We start from the raw sequence: 21,308 nt of genomic DNA on the forward strand, positions 1-21,308 counted from the left end.
TAAAGAATATTTAGCTCATGGTATCAAATATGTTGGAAAAACGATCCAGGCGAACAAAGGTTTAGTGTCTTACCGTTCTCCTCATGGCAATACTCCTGTCCTGCAATGCTGCATCTCCGAAAAACCATCTTATTTTCAGTGAGGGTTCCAGTCTTATCAGAGAAAATATACTGAATCTGACCAAGGTCTTCAGCAATATTTAGTGCTCGACACTGAATAGTTGAGTCTGTTTTCTCATGGTAAAAATCAATGTCATTCTGTATTAAATAAATTTGTCCCAGTTTGACAATTTCAATTGAAACATAGAGAGAAACAGGGATCAAGACCTACCAAAATAAAACACAGGGATTAAATAAAAACAACGTCTTTGGCCAGTTACAAGCATGAAGTAGCTCCACTGAAGCCAAAGAGTTACTTCAAGGGTACAAATGAGATGAGAATTATGACCCACGTTCAAAGCAGACCAGTTACCTGTAATAAAATTATCATTGTCCAGAACATATAGAAGCCTGCTAATGCTGGAGGACTCGATTTCCCATCTGGCCCGGGGATGTTAAAAAAAGGTATTTCCGAATACCTACTTAACCAAATTCCATGACCTTGAAAACAACAACAAGATAAAGTCAATCAGTTATATGTAAAGTGTATCACAGCTCAGGGTTATTATGTTAGCTGTTACACTCTGCAGTTCTTTCTAAGCTTTTAAACTACAATTTTTTATCTTGGGGTTTTTTTCCCAACAGGAGTCCCAAGTATCAATACATACATGAAGAAACACCTTACACGCCTTCTATCTATACAGCATATCTCAGAAATAAAGGAATATTAACTACATTTCACAAAAAGTTTTCTCCCTCCAAAAAAACCTGCTGGCAAATAATTTTGTTATCCTTGCTTTAGGTTTTAGTCTACTAGTGAACACATCATGATGTCATAATTTTTAAGTGTAATCTGAAGTTTTATTAAACATATTTAAAAAATATTTTAAACCCCTTTATGATCTGTCAGAAAAGTTAGTCTGTTTAGATGTACTCAATCTAATAATTTGATCAACCCCTAATATATCAAGTCAGTACAACTCTAGTTACACTAGGTCTCTCACCTCAATGTGTATATTTATCTCATGTTACCTGAAAAATCCTACAGGAAAATAGGAGTTTTGCTAAACAGTTAGTTAGAAAAAAGATAAATCAAATGGAGAAACAGGATCCAGATCCAAAAACTCACATCAGGAACACACTTTTTAACCACATCCCAGACCAAACATGACAACATGAACTTAAACCTCACAGAACTCCCAACTTTCAGGAAATTACATATGGATGAAGACTGACAAAATCAATCAGCCCCAAAATAAAACACTAACCATTGTAGGTCAAGAAAGGAAAATAGCAGGAATCTGAGAGATTTTCACTTACCTATTGCACCAGTTAAACACATCAAAAGTAGGAGCAGAACACACCACAGAATATCAGTGTTCACTTTTCTTTCCAATTTACTGCGCTTGTAATGAGGACCACTGTTATTCAGCATAGCTTTGGTTTCATGACCTGCAACCAAAAAGGAGGTTGAAATTCTCTAATAACAGGTACTACCACAACTGCAAGTGCTTTATATTTCTAAAGCTTAGGGAAACAACATTTCTATTAAATAATATTTGAACAGCCATTATAAACATGAGTAAATTAGATTCTCCTACAATACATGAATTCTGTCCCAAAGAAACTGAACAAGTTAAATCAAAATCTGTCATGTATATGTTAACTTCATTAGCTTACATTAACTGTCACTAATATTCTTTCCTTTAGAAACATCATTCTTGACCCTTCCACATTATTTTAACATTTTCTACAAAATCCTACACCTGTGTTACAACTATCTGGCTGGATACATCATATTGATTAGTGTAAAAATCTCTGTCCTTTCTACAAATTGTAGAACAGAACCAGAAGAACAGCACTAGCTTCAGTTTTGATTAAGAAAAAAGTCGTAAGCAAGTCACATTTCCATATCCATTTCAAAATCTCAGTTTACCATTGCAACTAACAAGTTGAGGATGAGGACCTGCTCACACACAACAGATCTGCCCTTCCAGGCATAATCAGGGGTATCAGATTTTACCGTGAAAAACAGAAACAAACTTAACTCAGATACGAATTCTTAATATTTCTAGCTATGGCTGCCTTCTACTGTATTCAAGCTTTTACTCTCCCAATTCCCCTTTGTACAATACTGTTTCTTAGGGCACACAACCATCTTGTTGCAAGTCTGTGAAAGCCAGGGCAGTTCACTAACCTGCATATACCACTATGCCTACTACAGCTTCTGTGTTTCTTACTGTGCATCCTCGGAGCAGTAAGTTTTCCTTGCTGAGACCCACTCGGTCCATGTTTGAATGCTCCCTGCAAAAAAAAAGCACCTCAAGTCAGCTGCAGGAATCCAGCAATTACCAACCAGGCTTTGCAAAGCCATTAGCAGATTTCCCAAAGAAGATGCAAGTCACTGAATGCCATCCCAACATGTCCGATTGGACTTTTTATATGAATGGAGTAACAGGAAAGCACATCACCTTTGAAAATCTGAGCATTTGCTATCTGGTATGTGAGAAGCAGGCAGCACTACTGAAAAGAGACAATACTGAAAATCTAAAACCCTATCCTATTCGGATTACCAGCATCAGAAAATATTTGAAAAAAAAAATTAAATCTCATCGTAAATTTACCCTGAGCGCTGTCACTCCTGTGGTATGCTTCCAGAGCAGCTAGGCCCACTCTTTGTCAAGGTGCTTCCTCAGAGACTAAGATTTATATGTATTTATTTTTATTCTCAAATATCTAATGTGTCAGTGTGCAAAGGGAAGAATAAAGATATTCTAACTATCAAAACTTGAAAACCGGTTACCCCATAAAAAAGTATTTTGTTTTCCTATTATCTATAGAAAATCATAAATCTGTAGGTATCACAGAATCATAGAATGGCTGGGGTTGGAAGGGACCTTAATGATCATCTAGTACCTTAAGGTCCCTTCCAGCCCTAACCATGAAGGAAACTCACAACATAAACCCAGCCTGAAGAAAAGACAGAGATAGGCACACTGGTCAAAAGGAGATGGATCAATTGACTCAAGGTTACACAAAACAAATCAGAGTAGGAAAGGAAGCCAGTCCTTCTGATTTCTAATTCTAAGACATGCAGCTTGTCCAGTCAGGCTGTGGTCCAGACCAAGTACTATAGATACCATATGTTATGAAGAGCTGATTTAAAACAGCTATTTCAAGTATGAAGTTTGAAAAACAACCTGAACTAAAATGTTGAAAGTATTTAATACAAAATAAAAAGCATCAGTGCCCCATCTACTGCTCAGAAAACCGTTCTGGAGCTTTTCTGTTGTGCTGCACTCAGAAATGCAGTGGTGCAAACTGACCTCTATCCATATCATTACTTCTTAAAGCAAACATTGCAAGATCTCCTAAAATTAGTATGAATGCCAAAGCAAATGACAATAGCTTAAAGAGCCAGCAATCCTACTTACACAAAGCCTCGGAAATGATTGAGGTCATTGTTAGGACTTTCACACTCTATTCTACTGGAAAACTCTTCTGGATCAATTTCAGACACCTAAAGCCATGGGAAGGGAAAAAAAAACCCAGAGAACTCAGACAAAATGTATAGAACCTAAAAACATTGTAAATTTAGAGGTTCAGACATTACTATCTAACAATTTAGCCTCTTAACTGTAGGTTGCTGGTGGTGTTGATGGTCCCCTACCCAGTATAAATCAGATTTACACACCATAGGATTTCCTAGTAAATATTAAACACTGTCAAGTATCACTTGAATTGCTGATATTTTGAGAACCCTGGAGAGGAAAAAAATGGGTGGAAGCATGAAGAGGAAGAAAAAAATGCAAAACCAGTAAGAACATCTGAAAAGCAGAGATTTCCCACAGATTTTTCTCATTGTATGATAAGGAAAAAACAGAAAGAAGAGACACTGTCTTCCCTGCAAGCAGAATTTCTTGCAAACAGACTTTTTTTTCCCAATACCATGACCAGGATGGTTTCCATGCTAACACAAAGAAAGCAGGTAGAACTTTGCAATGATGTTTGAGACTCACAAGTACCAAAGAAAGGGCTGTTATGAAAGACCAGAACTACATATGGCAAACAAAAAGCAGGTGAGCATTTCAGTGAAAAGGCAAGTGAACCAAATCTCCTGTATTAATAAGAATGAAACATGACCAGAAGTAAGAGAAAAAACCAAAAGGCCTTATCTATGGAATTACCTGCTATTGTGACTTAATTTCAATTAATGGCGTATGAATATGCTTCTAGTCTCTAGTATAACACAGGTTTGCCTCTGGTATAACTGAGTCATTTCCAAGCTGAGTACCTGCCACTAACTCTTTGGAAAGTCATTTGTTCTACTCTTTATATAAAAACCCTAATGACCAATTTAAGGTTTTAAACTCCCAAGCATAATTCTCTAATTCACAGGTGTTACTGAATATATCTTTGACATAATTACAAGTCTCTGAGAAGGCTGTACTCCATCAACTGGATGACTTCACACTGGCAGAATAGCAACTGTGAGCTTAAAACACAATTCTGTAAGTAGAATTTGAAACTCAGAAGACATCATATTGTTACAAGTGCTTTGTTAGCTTGATTAAAATTCCTTTTTTGCTATGTTTTGCTATATTGATTTGTTGCATGCATCAACCTGAAGTCAGTATGAACAGTCTTTGACACAGATACATTCAGTCTCTTTGCAAACTTAGTTAACTGAAAAAGACCTGTCTCTCCACTGACCCTTCTCATGTTGATTTGCATAGGAGGTACCACATTTCTGTAAAATGTTAGAGAGAATACCTGACTGATGCTTTGCAAGAATTTTTCACTGTACACTGATTACGCAATTAAGAACTACTCTCAAAGTGAAATAGCCAAAGCAGTCAATTCTTTTCTTCTACTGTCTGGAAATACCTAAATACATATTGCTGGTAGAGCTTCTTGTAAAACACCTTGAAACAGCAAGCACTGAAACTCTGGGTGTAATCTACAGTGGACACAGCTATCTGCACTCTGCCAGCATAAAACAGTGGTTATAAAAACTATGTCCAAATGCAGGTGTCTTCATATGGACACTCAGATCTTCCTGGACTATAAGTTTATTTTCTATATTTTTTCATTATAATTGTAATTTTGGCAAAGCAAATACTGACAGTAGAAGCCTTTGTACATTATTTCTTGTGAAGTTTTCCTATGTTTCCTGGCACAAAAGAGAAGACTTGAATTTTGGCAGAATTAGAAGTACTTGGATTTTGTGTAAAGATACCTAAAGAAGGGAGACAATAAAGATGGAAACTGAGTAAGGGAGCTGGGAATGACAGACCCTGCACCAGAAACTCACTGAAATGGGGAGATGCAGATTCCCAGGGCCAAGCCAAGCCTGCTTTCTTTGGCTGTGCTGTGCTCCTGACACACACCATTTGATAACATAGCATGGGAATGGAGTGGGTGTATGGCTAAGGTGGAAGAGGAGACCTAGGAATGCCTTTGATCAGCCTGGCTTAGGCTTCCCAGAAGAAAAGGACAGCACTTGCCACTAGCTTTGAGGATGCTGCAGCTAGGACTGGATTCAGTCACTGACCATGCAGGCTAAGAGGGAACCAACTGCTGCAGTTCTTTGCTATTTCTTATGATCTAATAGGAAGTATTTGCTGTTCACAGTGTTTTAGTGCTAATGACAAATTAGCTTCTCCACCCCCATGCACCATACATGGTTCACCTAACCACAGGGGTAGAAGGAAAAGGAGATTAAACACTTCCTAAGAGGAAGCAACATTTTAGTATCTTGAAAGCAGCAGAGTAATGTCAGTTTGTTCACAAAATAGTTTATCATCCTCAGGAAGTCAGTCCTCTTCTGTTCTGTGTATTTCTCTTTGAATGCCAAGATGGTTGGAGACAGTGTTCTATGTTTCATTACACACTGCTATTTAAGAAGCCTCAAGTTACTTTCCCCATTTTCCTGTTGTCATTTAAGCATTGAAAAAATACTACAAGAATCACTACGAGAGTTTCAGCTCCTGCCTCTTTCATTTTCCCATGCCTTCTCTTAAAGGAATCCCACGTGCATCAACAGGTGCCCCACTGATAAACTTTTTCATTGTGTTTATACTTGCTCAGTCACAAAGAAGCAGGACATAGCAACCTTGGAAAAAGATTAGGACTCTGTATTTCTTGTATTCATATGTTCTTTAATTTGGTGTTGTTTATTCCTTTTCTTCTGAGGTTAAAAAGTGGGAGAGGTCAGTCAACCCCTTACACGGCACTGCCAGTTTTACTCAGCCTGAGTTTACAAGGACAAATTCCCAGGCTGGAGCTGAGCTGGAGGTGCACTGAAGGTCTGTGAAACAGACCATGGCTGTACATTCAGAAACCAAGCAATCCTGACAAGAAGACTCTATAACTATAAATGTTTTTTTCCTATTTGATGACAAAAATAAACAGTCTTGAGTGGTAAAGGAATTGACACTTTTTTGGACAGTATGACTCCTTCTAGAATTTTGGTACAAGCTTTCAGAAAATGAAGAAGTCAGTCTTTTTCTTGAGTAGAACTCAAATCAGACCTGGGTAGCAGGAGCTGGTATGAGAATTGGGCCACCTCAGTATGCTGTAAGCCTGAAGAACCATTGGAATTTTGCTTTGTGAAATAATATGTATATAAAAAAGGATCAAACAGTCCTTCCTGCTTTGCTGTTTTAAGATTAAATCAAGAAATAAAAATAAAAACAGAAGTAAAAATAAAAGTAAGCATATGACTGCTAGGGGATAAGAAACAGCCTTATTCATGGATAGCACATCACAGCTTTGGTCTAACCATACCCACTAAGTAATGGCACTTAGAGACAATTTCTCCTCATTTCCTCACCCCTGCTGTAAATTCAGAGGCAGTTCAGGTAATTTTTATCTCCAGAGGTCCAAACACTCTAAACAGTTATTATGGACAACACTGAAGCTCCCTGCTGTTGTTTTAAGCAACAGAACTGAAGTCTACAGAAATGCCAGAATTCTTTAATCTTTTAATACTGTCTTTTTTGTGCCAGACTCCAGCATTCTGGCTGCTAGGCATAATATTAAAACATTATATGGGAGTAACAAAGCATTTGCAATGTGAATAAAGTGTGGAAAAGATAGTATCTGCTCTTCTCTTTAGGTCTTTATATAGTGCAGAAATCCCTTCTAAAAAACTCCAGTTTCTCACCCATGACATGTTATACACCATAAGTAACTATGTGAGGTTTACCTGAATTGTTAATTTTGTTGGTTTTCATTACCTGAGATAGATCTGTCTTTCTGGATTATGTGAACATGCAAAGATTTGCTCCAAAACCATTCAAGCAACAAATTAGAACTGTGTTACCTAGTACCTTGATTTTCAGATGGGGATTGCTGAGCTACCATCAATTAGGCAGTCTAGAGGGCTGAGTTGTTTGGGTTTTTTTAGTTCACCACCTGTAATGGTCAACTTTCTTACACCACTAGAAAAGCACAATTTTTACCTGCTCTGAATATCCTCTCACCACCTGTCTCTGCTTTAGATTGGTTTCTCCATCAAGGCCTGCAGTTTCAATATAACAGATCCCATTTGGGTCACTAGAATATAACAGCACCATGTCAGCAGGAATGATTTCATTGCGTGAAAGCCGGATGAAGTCCCCAACATTGACATTTTTCCAGCATTCATCTGTGTATTTCTTCTCCTTCCTGGAATACACAGAAGAACAGTGATTTTTTTACAAATGCATAAACTGAAACTGAGAAAAACTTACAGGTGCTATTTGTGATGGCTACTACAACATACCAAAAGTGACATTTTCCAAAATACTCGTTCTCCCACATGGAAACAGAGCATGCAAAAAAGAAAAAAAACCCCACTCACTATACTTCTTTTATCTTTGTATTTTACATCTTGGAATATCCTTTTATGACAGGCATAAAAGAAAAATAATTATGTGGGCAGCACTGATACACACTTAGAGAAGATTTTTCATGGTTAATTAAGAATATGATGCATCCCTGTCTTTTTATCATCCATGATAATAACTGCCTAGCAGACTCGCCACTAGCGGACTCCCTGCCTGACCTGCACTCACAGTGTGTAACACTGCAGTCCTGCATGGTGGAATACAGCTGTTAACACTCATAGTGAATGAACTGTGTGATGCACTCAAGTGGAAAACCATCTTGTTCTCTTTGGGGAAATGATATTGCTCTATGAGTACAACATGATGCTGTTAATGAGCGATAAACTAGCAGCCTTTCAATTTCCATTAAGCTATTTTAGAAGAATTAAAAACACACCTTTCAAAACAAATGCTATGTTTAACAATGCTTAACTAGTCAAAGTACCTTGGTTAATACAGTACAAACACACACGTGAACTCATCTGCCTCAAACCAAAAATTTTTTTCCAGATTTTACACTACTGTGATAACCATTTAACAAAGCTGGTGACTGAGTCACAATTAGCTCCTGAGTGAACAGATCTAAATAGCCTTGCTTAAGCAGGGGGTTAAGACTAAATGACTTTCAGAGACCTTTTGCAAATTACATTATTTTATGCTTCTGTAAGTATCCAGAAGGTAAGCAAAAGAATTATCACCAACTCTTTCATATAATAGTCACAGTCAAATAATAACAATAAACCACAAACACTCTTGTCTCTTACCTGCTATATACTTTGGTTACTAAGTTGTTTATCAGTTTATCCATTTTGTATCTTGAATAATCTTCCAGACCATCCTTCAATGCAATAATTGTCAGAACCCCTATCAGAGGTAGCATTGTAATTTCTTTTTGGAAAGCTTCAACCAGAGGAACCCAATTTAGGACAACCAGAAATAGAAAATATAAATTGGCAACTCTGAAACAAAGAGAAAACACAGGATTTAACTGTGCTAGCAGGCAATGATCCTCATTCCCCCACTCCATGCTATACAGACATTTAAGTTATCAATGATTTATCTTTTCTTCACCTGCAATTTAGGGAAATTGGTGAAAACTCTGTTTTCACTCTCCAGTCAATAGATTACTTAGCAACACAGTTGCTTAACATACATGACCGGGTAACGCAGAAACCAAGAATTCTCGTGTATTTTCAAATCTGTCTTCCAGGCACATGTTCTCCAGAGTGAGGCACTGGTGAATTTTGCACTCTCAAATTTCCAGGTCCTTTAAACATAATTTTATCATCTCTTAGGAAGATGACATTCCTTTTTAAAAAGGAAGCCATCCTGTAACCTTCTTGTGCAGCTTGACAAATCCACAGTTCGCCAAGCAGAAGGAAGATGAAAAAAATTGACAAGACAGAAAGACATGTGGGAAGGGGAAAAAGACATTTGCAGGAAATAAGCTGAAAACCCCACTGTTGATTGGTGTGTGGCAGTGCTCCAAGAGCAAGGAACAGTTCAATAGTCCAAAGAAAAGAATAAGCAGAAAGTACATAAGCTAAGGAAAAAATTACTAGCTCAATGATGATGATACTCAAGAAACTCTGGCCATCTAACACGTATCTTTTCAGAAGCGATAGGTCAGTGGGAGAAATATTTTTTTACTATATAGTAATACACACAAACGTTTAAATGAAAGGATTCAGCTTCAGAAGAATCACCACAATCGAAAAAGAGTTCCTTACCTGTGAAATTGTTCAAATAAATTCCGTGGTAAAAAACTCAATAAAGTATACCTAGTAGTCCGTATTCTGTTATTCATGTACAATTTTGATACTTTTTCATACTCTTCTTTAAAATGTCCCAAACAAGGTATCACTATCCTATGTTTGCCAGTAGTTTTTGATGATTGATAGCACTTGCTATTTGAATTGTTGCTGCTGCATTCTCTGCCCTCTGTTGATATCAGTCGCTGCCAGCGATATCGGGCCCAGCGGATGGGATCTGCCATTGCACCTGAAACACCTTACACTCCAAGGAGAGTCATCTCTCTAGAAATGGTTGAAAATACAGCAAGTTACACAACAATTCTGTAAAGGCTTTCAACAAAAAGTCACAGCTATGGTTCTGAATGAGTCTAGGGAAAAAAGTAATTTTCATAATGAACCCAGCCCAGACTGTTAATAGGTTATGTAAGTTCAGGAACTTCTGCTTCAAAGATTGAATTTATCTGAATTTCATCCTTTCAGGATTCTATAATTTGATTACTCTGTTTTAAAAGCACAATATTTTTGTATTAGCAGTCCACCCACCAGTTTCCCATGCTGAAGCATGGTGCAGAAAGGCAGACAAGCTGCTAATTCTGCAGAGAACAGCATTTTGAAAGGAATCCTCATCTCAGACACAGCAGTCCATGCTGATGATTAACAAACCTTCTTAAACTCAGAAGTCAACAATCTAGCGATATGCATTTGAATACAGCCTTAGACACAAAGTGAGGACTTGCCAGTGAAAGGCACTAAGTAGCTACTATCAATCAAACTTCTTCCAGCGAATTAAAGAGGTTTGAGAACTTTAAACAACTGACAGTGGATTAATAAATTTCATGCCAATGCTTCTCCTTTATCCACCTAATTAAGCTCTAGCCTTCTACCCAGGAATTTGTTTTCCTACAGAAAGCCAAAGTTCATAGCTACACTTATGTGTCGCACACTTTATCAAATCACCCAACGCAGTCAGAAAAGGCCTCTTGCAGAAACAACATATCTCTACACACTGTTACAGTGTACAATGACCTAGGAGCAAACTTAAGTAAGTAAATGCCAGGAAATTTCCCAAGATACCACCAGCCAGATATTAGAGAGCGGGTTACATTTGTAGTGAAAATCATGTTTGCTTTCATAAGACCAGGCAAAAAAAACATCTGATACTGATGAAGAAGGAAGGAACTCTTTCTTGATCTCCCAGGGCAAATGGGAATGCAAAAGCTTAAACAGGAGATCCTGTTCATTCAGTGAAAATTATATAGGCAAAATAATCCATACAGCTAAAATATACCTCACAAATTTCAAAACCTTCTAAATTATAAGTATTTTTTGTTTACATAATCTACTATCTTTTCTAGCATTTGATAGACAGTGGCCACTATTTACACAAAATAAAGCAGTTGGGAAAGCAGGGAGGAAGAGCCCTGCACATTTTAACATGACAGCATGTTAAAAAAGAATTCCTTACCACTGGATGAGGAGCTAATAGCTTAAACTGCATATGCAATGCTGCTGAAGAGCAGTCACCCCTCACCACACATATCCTCTCTGACTCCTGACACAGCTCCAAAACCTCTGCCCCACCCTTCCTCAGAGAAGCAGAGCTTAAAAAGGAACAGGAAACATCAGATTCAGTTCTGTGCACTGCACGTTTTTGTCAGTATCTCCAGTATTCTAATGTAACTACATCTAAGAAAACTGAAGATTGTAGGGATGAGAAATAACTAACCCAAACCCACCACACTGGAAACATTGCATGAGAAATACCAAATAATCTCCTATGACCAGAGAGGTGAATCAGACAATTAACAGACATCCTGGGAAAAAAAGTATCTGGACCTCATCCTATGCCATAATGCCCTCTGATTCACCTGGGATTTGACTGCACTACTATTTTGCAAAAATTTTTTTTTCAAATAATTTTCATCAGCATTTTAAATAGCACTTTGATGTTTCAAACTTCAGAAACCTCTTTTGCATTTCTTAACTCAATTTTGAGTAATTTTACTCTTCTTCCTCAATAAATTTGGTTCATAAAGTATTGAACACATTTTCTGTGGTCAGAAGTTTCATCAACTTCATGTTAGACATTTTAGAGGATCAAGTCACCAAAGACCAAATACAAGCTATTTTAAACAATTTTTCTGAGAAATTAATTCCCTTAAAACATTATTTGACCCTCTTATCATGTTATTTTCCATAGCCAAGTTTTGAGTTCCCCAGCTAATACGAACTTGAAGCAGAAATACAAAACACCAGATATTTCTTGCAACACTGGCAAATGATCTACAAGATGAGTTACTCTGAACCACTATTTTTAGAAGTTAATTTCTAAAAAATATGTTTATGTTTAAAACCCCCAGGAATAACGTTCATGTATTTGAAAACAGGAAGCCGAAATGATCACATGCTAAGTTTTGAGGACAGCCTCACACAAGCTAGCCTGTCCTTATTTTCACACTATACACTGTTCAAGTAAACACTCTTGATCTTGCTAAATGGAAACAGCTGATATATAGGCATTTCAGGTATGTCTTACACTCAAAAAGGGAAGTTCTTGTAGTAAGCTTACTTACTGTTACTAACATAATGGTAACTATGAAATGTGGAAGGGAATTATATGACCCCAGATTTATTTGCTTTCTTTGCTTTTTTTCTGCACCAGTTCCTTCATGTGCTCTGATTCTTTCACCTTCTTGTAACACAGTTTGAGATATGAAAAACTGAAGGGACCAGATATGGTTAACAGGAACTAGCTGGCTGTCATGCCTTTGTTAAAGCAAGGCACAACAGCATTATTTTTACCACAGGACAGATCAACCCTGTACACTCTCCATGTCTGACCATCCTATATCACAACAAAAAGAGGCTTTGAGACCTCTCTGCTAGTGGCAATGCTGAGAAAACCCCTACTTTTAAAGTCTGTACCCTGGAAGAAGGGCCTTGTATCATAAAGCCTCACATAAGCATTCTCTTGTAGGTCTATTTCATGTCTGTAAGTTGTTTTCTTTTCCCATCACTTCCCTTCCACTGTCCTTTTTAAATTCTGTCAGCTTCCAATTCTGTGAAGTATCACCTGCATATCTGCATGCAACCCTTTGCTCCTAGCTTTTCTGGTGGGGGGTGGAGCTGACACTAAAAATACCTTTGTTCCAGTTATATTACTGTAGCCTTTGACAAGGCACTTAGCAATCCCTGATCCCTCTCTTACTAGATAATTTCTTAAGATCATCAGCAAAACAGATGTGTAGATAATTAAGCCTATGTTTATCCTGCTCTGGAAGTGCACCTTACTATTATGTTGTGGTCATTTACTCACATGTCATGTGAAGTGCCTTACCATTTACCCTGGCTTCTCCTAACCACTTCCTCCCTTCTGACAACATCCTTCTCTTTTGCTGTGATCTCCAAATAATTAGTCCTCATTTTTCTTTCAGAAAATTCTTCGTTAAATGCACTTGGTAAATGACCTATTTCACAATAATGTTCCCCAGACCTTTGACACATGCATGCTTATGGTGTGTGTCTCTATCCTGCTGCTCCTCAGGCAGTGTGCAGTAGGCCTTCATCTGGGCTAGTTTCCAGTAGGAAGTAATACATCAATTATTGGCAAACAGAAATGCAATAAAAAAAAATCATTACCTTACCTGAAAAATTTCTACAGCACCTAAAAGGGAAGCAACTCAAACAATGAATCTCCCCCTTAGGTCTGAGGTTCTGGGTGAGCAGGGAATATAAAAAATGCTATCCTAGATGGAAGTTGCACTACACAATGGGGAAGAGTGGATCATCCCCAATCCACACAACAGTCCCATTTAAACCTCTTGGCAAGTGTTACTGCACAGGTTCACTACACTACACTAGCACTTTTGTCACTACACTGGCAGAACCATACAGGCTAAAAACTAAAAAAGTCCTCTTAATAATCTTTTAAAACTCAGAAGCTAGCAGATAATGAAGAAGGTTCAGGGAACCAGGGCCTGAAGAATAATTTACACTCTGAAGAATGAATCTTTTCTCCTAAGGTTTGCTGCTTTCTCTGTAACATGGTATTTCACAAATTTGTCACACATTTACAAACCAATAGGAAATCTGCTGAGACATTCTAATTTTCCAAACAGATCTGGATAAGAGACTTTTGCTGTCAATTTATGGGACAAACAGCCAAAAATCTACAGGAATCAAAACTTCAGATTGAGAAAATTATGTGGTGATTTGCAACCATATATTCTGAGATACATTTATAAAAGAGATGTAAAAATTCTTGAATTAAGAGTGGAAGGGAGATGTTAGTATGAAAAATCAATTGCTGTGGCACTATTTTGCCATGCACTCCTACCTACAAAGTCTAATTTAGCATGGGCAACACTGAAACCTTGTAAGCCTTAAAAAGCCTTGGATCTTAGGAAATTTCTTGGTTTGAGTATGTTAAGCCAGCCATCAACAGCTCTTCACAAATTAAAAACAACCAGCAGGATGCATTAAAACCCAAGAAGTGCCAAGGCCATAATACAAGGATGGATGCAAGATAAATTAACAGTAAACCATGCAGTAATACTGGTTAACATACTACAGTGTGGGAGCAGTATTTAAAAGCAGAAAATCTCCTTCATCTTGGGAAAAGTTATTTAGGATACCAATCAGATCTTGTACCTACAGACACAGCCAAACCATACACTACCTAATTTTAGGTTTAAATTTCAGATTAAATAGTTCCAAAATAAAACTGAAGACTGCTGAAGAGTAATCATCTGTGAAAATATTTTACATCCTTTTCTCCATCAGAAAAGTTCTGCTTTATGCCATATTCTCATGTGCCACGTTGGTCTCAAAACTGTAAACCAAAACCTTGCAGTTTAAGTTTTATTCTTTTATGACTGTCTTTCCACACAGGTATATTTTTAGGTTATGGTCAGCCAGCATTTAGTCACTACAGATGCTTTGCTATGTGTGAAATTCACATGAATTTCACAGAAAGACTAAGGTGTGGACCATATTAAATTTTTTTAATAAAAATTTATACTTGTGTTCATGTAACACAGATGAATGTGATTTTTTTTTCTTTGTAGCCATGTACACTCCCTATGCTACCATAAATACTTTTCAGAGAAATGGATCCATATTGGCAGTATTGCTAGTTTCTAACTCTTTTGTGTAGATAAGGTTTAGCATCCTCACTGAAATTTATACTGAAAGGATCTATTAAAGCAAGAAACTCTACTTGAGTTCCTAAAATCCTAGATTAGGTTTCTGAATAATTTTTTCTATTCTTCTGCTTTTTTAAGACATCTACATTATCTGCTACTCAAAAGTTCCATAAATTCACAAGGTATCCATTGAGGTTTTTAGATCTAATGCTCCAGGGTTAGTGAAATTTTGACAAAACCAACTCTTGCACATCCTCAGGAAGACAATAAAATTTGCCACAAAGCAATAAAACCTGCCTATTGCTTGGAGATATATTGACAGGAATAACCTGTGAATTCACTTTAACCACTAGACTTCCTGTAAGACTATGAAACATACTCTTGAGATGTTATTTCAAACCTGAAAGTGAGAAGTAATCTACAGCAATTGAGGGCTCAACTACAAATGTGTATCTCTAAAGCTTTTATTAATAAAAATTAAGCCACAATATATAGAAGGCTAAAAACAAACTATGCAAGGAGTTAAGAATGCTGAAATTCTGACCCTAGTAACCCCAAAACTAAGACACTAGATATTCACTGTTGTGAGCAGCTGAACTGAGTTAAAAGCTAAGAGTGAAAAGAACTGTTCTCACTTTTGCCTTCCACTCCTGGCTTAGTCAACTCCTTCATAATGAGTCTGGTACTTACTGGACCTGGTTCTCACTGATCTGCAAGACCTTTCACTAATTCAAAGACAGTAACATCACTGGATTTCCCAATCCATCATTACAACTGTGAAAGTACTAACTTTGGCATAAGAAAGGTGGGACAGGAATGTCTGCCAGAGATACAGAGAGTATCTGAGTACTCATGTAGAGCACTTGGTCCCAATTTCAGTCTAGTTTTCATCAAAAACATATATCAGCTCTGGTTATTGCCTTTGGCATCCAGATCATCCAGGACAGTGGCAATTAACAAAAGAATGTGATCCTCACCTGTCAATCCTACCTTTTGCTCCTGTAAGCAGTCAGTGCCCAGGCACTACCTGTAAAAATTCAGTCTCAATCACCGGCTTCAGACCAGCTTTGGAGTCACACAGAAGAGCTAAGTTAATTCAATTCCACTCCAATCCTAGGTAAACCACCTAGTGCCTTCTCTGCTGGAAGCCACCAGTAATGAAAACAGAATAATGACAATTCTGCTATCTCTTGGTGATGATATGAAGACAAGTATGTTTTTAAATAAGGGGTTTTTCAACACTATGATCATTGGGGAGACACAAATACCCTGTTAGTATCACTTTGTAAGTATTAAAATTATAGTAATTTTGATATTAGAAGCACATATTTTTTCAGTAGCTGTCTTTCTGATACAAACTTGGATTATTCTTTCACATCTTTGTGAATACTTTTCATAATTCAGCCCAGTAACTACTGCTGTGATCCAATCCTGTGAGTGAACATGTGCACTGCGCACCCCTGTATGCTTTCCTGGAGTTTCAGGAATTTCCCTGCGACTTATATGGACTTAAGTCTACTTCCTTGCCATGAATCTGTGAAGTAGGAAAAAGCTGACACCTCAGTCACCACCGCGAACTATTAAAACAAAGACTTTTCTTTCTGGAGTCAAAGTCGAGGACATAAACATACGCAGTGCCGGAGGGGGTGGAGGTCGCTCATGGTCCCGGGGACATTTAAAAGTATAAACCCACAAATCATCCTTTTCCATGGCCGAGTTTCTCGGGCGCCGTTCCGGTGCCGGCAGCGCTCTCCGGGCCGGCAGCCGGGCTGAGGGGAGCTCCCCCGCGGCCGGGCTGAGGGGAGCTCCCCCGCAGCCGCTGCTTCCACGTTTCCCCCGACCCGTCTCGGCCCGGGAGCCCGGCAGCGCTGTCCTCCCGCACCACCATCCACGCACCCGACCCCACGGGCGAGGTACCCCTATGAAACTGCTCTGGACTTACCGACAGAGCCGCGCACATCCCCGAGGAATGGCCGCGCACCCGCCCCGCCCCGCCGGTGCTGCCCGGCCCCCCGCCCGCCTCCGCCCCTCCGCTGCTCTCAGCAGCCTTTGGCCGCTCACTCCCTCTGCCCCTTTCCATTTCTGATCCTTCTCCGCCGAGAAGCGACTGAGGCGGGGGACTCTTCCAAAAGCGGCTCCTCCGCACGCCCCACGGCTCTGGGTGAGAGAGCTTTGCCACAGAGTCCATGAGGCTCAGTTAGTTATTGTTTAAAGGTTTATTTTTCCTTTGCCTTAAGGCCTCGGCAAGTGGACTTGGGGGTAGGAGTATGACTGTCACACTACCTGACGCCCTTGACAGCTCTTAAGAGAAACTGATCTTCTTACTTTTTTAGTCATTTACAACACTGAAGGCAGCTTGGCCTGTCTAAACATTAAGTTTTCTGGCCACTGGGCAAATCAAGGTTAGTAAACACTTCCTCTTGTTTTTTGGGAAGTAAGCCTCTGGCTATTGAGAAACTGCCCAAATTGCCTTAAACAAATCACTGCCATCAGGAACCTCAGTGATTTTTTTCCTCAATAACCTTTGTGAAGTCCCACATTGTCCTTTTTGATCTTGCAGTCTTGCAGGGCACTCTTGGAGGCTGGCTCTTACAATGAAATCACATGGCCTTTTACATGAAAGTGTGAGGATTCCTGATTCAAGATCATCTTCTGCTGGAAAAGAAAAAAAGAAGAAAAAAATCCACCAGGAAATGTTATTTGCAGATCTCTCGGTCCCTAGAGAAATAGAATGCGGTTACTAGTACTTGTCCAGTGTCAACAATGAATTCCTTACAGAGAGCTGGGAGGGCTGTGCTGAGCAGTGGTACTTGGTTGTGCTCTCCTTCCCATCTATGTGCATGGTGTTGTTTTCCACTGTTCCCTGCATTCTAGCATGTCCTGCACCCCTGACCACACACTGAAAACATTTTGGTTACATTCAGTGAAGAGCTGCTGATGAGCTGTTCTTTGGAGTGCCCATGTGGCTAGTAGAAATTTCAAAACATTGGCATGTCAGATGGAATAAAAATTATACATGAAGGAAGTCTGTAACCACTGCCTTGAAATTACATAGGTTCTTCTTGACAGAAAAAGATGTGGAGTTCTATTTCTTTGCTACCACCTAGCAAAGGTAGATCCTTTGCTAGGAGATCCACCTACAATCTACCAGCTTTGTTGGCTCATGTCCTGTAGGAAAGAGGAATCAACTCTGGGGAGGGCAGAGCAAGCTGCTGCAAGACACAAGCTGGTAGTAAACTTTGCCAAAACCCAGTTACTTTAAAGTGATTTAATCAGTTAACATTGATTTACTGGAACATTAAAGTTGGCAAAGATGTTTGACAAAGAAGAGAATATCACACAGCTTGTCACCAACCACAGCTACTGTAATCCCATTGCAACTGTAAATAATTCATATCCAGTCTTACATTTCCCATTCATTTTTTTCATGCATGACAGTCCATTCTTTAAGCCTGCAACTATGAAACGCATTATTTTGTTTGCCTTGTTTGTGCAGCAATAACAATTGCCTCAGTTAGGCCTCTACATCAGTGCATGCAGAAATACCTGAGCAAGCCATAAATGAGCTACCCTGGCTGCCAGAAAGAGCACAGCTGCCTTAGTGCAGCACTCTGTGCACTTTAATTAGATGTGTTGAAGCAGAGCATGTGAGTGTTTGGAGAGGTAAGGCTGATCAGGTGAGTGGGAGGCATTGCTGACTCCTGACTTGGCCATTACATACACGTTTGCACTTTTATCCTTCAGTACAACTGTCCAGTAGTATGAATGGTCTTGATTCCACGCATGCAAACAACCTTCCACCATGTCTGAAGTGTAATTAAACTGTCTTCTCCCAGGTATCCTATGGCAAAGTACAAAGATCATAGTCACCAGAGATAGTGCTTGGCTGAGAAATCTTACTGATAGCTTTTCTTGGTGGAGGTATAACACTGAACATCCTCCACACAGATATATCCTTTTCTTGTTTCCCCAGAGATCTGCAGGTGTTTTTTATATCATCTCCTGAACCATCAGATGAAAAAGGAAAACTTGGAAATTCAGGTCATCCAGGATAGTGGCAATAACAAAAGAATGTGATCCTTGCCTGTCAGTCCTACCTTTTACTCCTGTAAACAGTCAGTGCCCACACACTAACTGTAAAAATAAAACACTGGCTTCAGACTAGCTTTGGAGTCACACAGAAGAGCTAAGTTAATTAAATTTCACACTGATCTTAGTGCCCTAAACCACTTAGTTCCTTCTCTGCTAGAAACCACCACTAATGAAAACAAGAATAATGACAATTCTGTTATCTCTTGGTGATGATATGAAGACAGGTATGTTTTTAAATAAGAAGTTTCTCAACGCTTTCGTCATTGATGTGAATACCCTATAAATATTGCTTTGTAAGTACTAAAATAATTTTGATATTAGAAGTACATTTTTCTTCAGTAGCTGTCTTTCTGACAAGAAATTGGATTATTCTTTCCTGTCTTTGTGAATGCTTTTCATAACTAAATCCAGTAAATATTATTGTGGTCCAACCCTCTAAGTGACCATGTGTGCTCTGCATCCCTCCACACTTTCCTGAAGTTTCAGGAATTTCCCTGATATAAGTCCAATGACACAAGAGCTGTTGATGACTCCAAAACAATCACAGAGCTCTTTGTGTATTTCAAACTCTCCATCTGTTCATGGCTGTAATAACTGTGCAAGTACAAGCATGATCAACTCAGCCTATTGTGCTCATACAGACAGTGTTTGGGACGCATGAAAGAGAGGAGCTCATGAACTGCTGACTAAACATGTTGGCAAACTGAAAATTTTCCAATAAAGACCTGAAAGGAAGAGGGAAATTTGCCATAGCATGGTATCAGACATTTCCCAGAGCACCTCAAGTTAATGGAGTGTGAAAACCTGGGTATGATTCTTCTCTGGGAGGATCTCTTCCCTGGAGAAGAATCATACCCACTGATGATTCCAGTGCCAAATCCACATAAATAGCAGTGCCAGTGGGGATTTGGGGTTGTAGAGATAGATGGTTGTCATTACTGCAGTGTGGATGCTCCCACATCAGCTTAGTGCATTCATATGAGGTCAGTGGATATACTGGAGACATCCAGTGTGGATTTACAGGTAAATAGTGACAGGTTATGATATCTACTGTAGTCCAAATACATTTGAAGATGTGGTGGCATATTAATAATGACTTATAGCCAGAAACGGATTTTATTACTATCGAGTAATTTCATGATATTTTTCCTTCCTTAGCTCTGCAATAAATCCAAATTATTTAACCGAAGCAGAGATTTCCCAAAAAAACCCTTGAATTTTAAATTGCATTGAATTATTGTTCACCAGATCATTGGCTGATAAATATGTGTTTAGAGTCCTAAGCAATGCTGCCAGAGCAAATTAAAGCAGTCTGTTGCACTTAGCACTAAGGTAATTTCCTACATGATCATCAGATGTATCTCCTGGCAGGACCCCTGGAAGACAGATGAACAGTGAACAAACAGCTGTCTATCTTCTCTAGTTTGTGTGTGGCCATAGCCTTTATTTACCTTACACTGTCTAGATCTGCACTGGTTTATTGATTTCCTTGTGAGGAGATTGTTTTTATCACTTGAGTGAGCATTTTATAAATAGTCCTGAACTTTCCTTCAATTTTCCCGCTCCCTGTGATACAAGAAGGTATTACTACTTTCAGGTTACAAATAAAAATTTGAATAAGGGAAAATAAACACCACAACATGAAAGTATTTGTTAGTGAATCTGAGGCTACATGCTCAGTTTGAAAGATTGAGCATTTGTTTTAATATTTTATTGTGCAAGATACATTCTATATAAATTGTATACATTTTAAAATCTTGAAAGAGATAGAGTTGTATGTGAATAATATTGTGGGGACTTTTCCTGAAAGGCATTTTCAGGGTCATTAAATCCTTGCAATTGCAAGCATGCCATACAATCTGTTTCATAAACTGACTGAATTTTTCTAAAACTAGTTAGGTATTTAGCTTTTAGTATTTAGCTTATTACTGTACTAAAAAAATCACCTTAGAGTTTGGTTGCTGTGAGGGTTAAGAATTATCTTGTAACTTCTAAACTCAATTTCATACCCCTTTGCTCATATACTAGCAGTGACCACTGCTTCCATTAAAGAATTCTTTTTGTTCCTGGTGTTTATCAACCCACCTTTGTTTTGCTAAAGTAAACCAGATAAGAATGAATCATATCAAACTGACCAAAGGCTAACTAAATTTCGAATAAAAGTGTCCAGCCAAAGGTGTAATACAGTTTAACAATACATTCAGACCTTAGTTAATGTTGGATAAATTGTCATGACATAGCTTGTGTAGACAAGTTTTAAGGGAATAACTGGCTAATACTCACTCATGTAATCCTCATGCTTTGCCTGTGATTTATACATCAAGTACAGGCAACTGCAGAATGGAAAGA

The 21,308-nt window shown here is 38.5% G+C and overlaps 1 protein-coding gene across 4 annotated transcripts in view; it reads right to left on the minus strand.

Annotated features, from left to right (window-relative positions):
* The window catches only part of ATP10D (ATPase phospholipid transporting 10D (putative)), a 40,910-nt gene extending 24,035 nt beyond the window's left edge, over positions 1-16,875 (minus strand). For all 4 annotated transcript variants that reach the window (XR_007777429.1, XR_007777428.1, XM_050973538.1 and 1 more), the window contains exons 1-9: positions 16,810-16,875; positions 9,700-10,005; positions 8,734-8,928; positions 7,565-7,769; positions 3,533-3,618; positions 2,296-2,402; positions 1,419-1,550; positions 472-599; positions 74-326 (exon numbers count right to left, since the gene is read on the minus strand). Coding sequence is in view for 2 of the 4 variants with exons in the window: in XM_050973538.1 (XP_050829495.1) it covers positions 74-326; positions 472-599; positions 1,419-1,550; positions 2,296-2,402; positions 3,533-3,618; positions 7,565-7,769; positions 8,734-8,928; positions 9,700-9,965 (1,372 nt within the window). In the remaining 2 variants the exon portion in view is untranslated. The remainder of the gene's footprint in view (positions 1-73; positions 327-471; positions 600-1,418; positions 1,551-2,295; positions 2,403-3,532; positions 3,619-7,564; positions 7,770-8,733; positions 8,929-9,699; positions 10,006-16,809) is intronic.
* Between the last annotated feature and the right edge of the window lie 4,433 nt (positions 16,876-21,308).

The sequence above is a fragment of the Serinus canaria genome, chromosome 4 (assembly GCF_022539315.1).
Source record: "Serinus canaria isolate serCan28SL12 chromosome 4, serCan2020, whole genome shotgun sequence".
NCBI lineage: Eukaryota > Metazoa > Chordata > Aves > Passeriformes > Fringillidae > Serinus > Serinus canaria.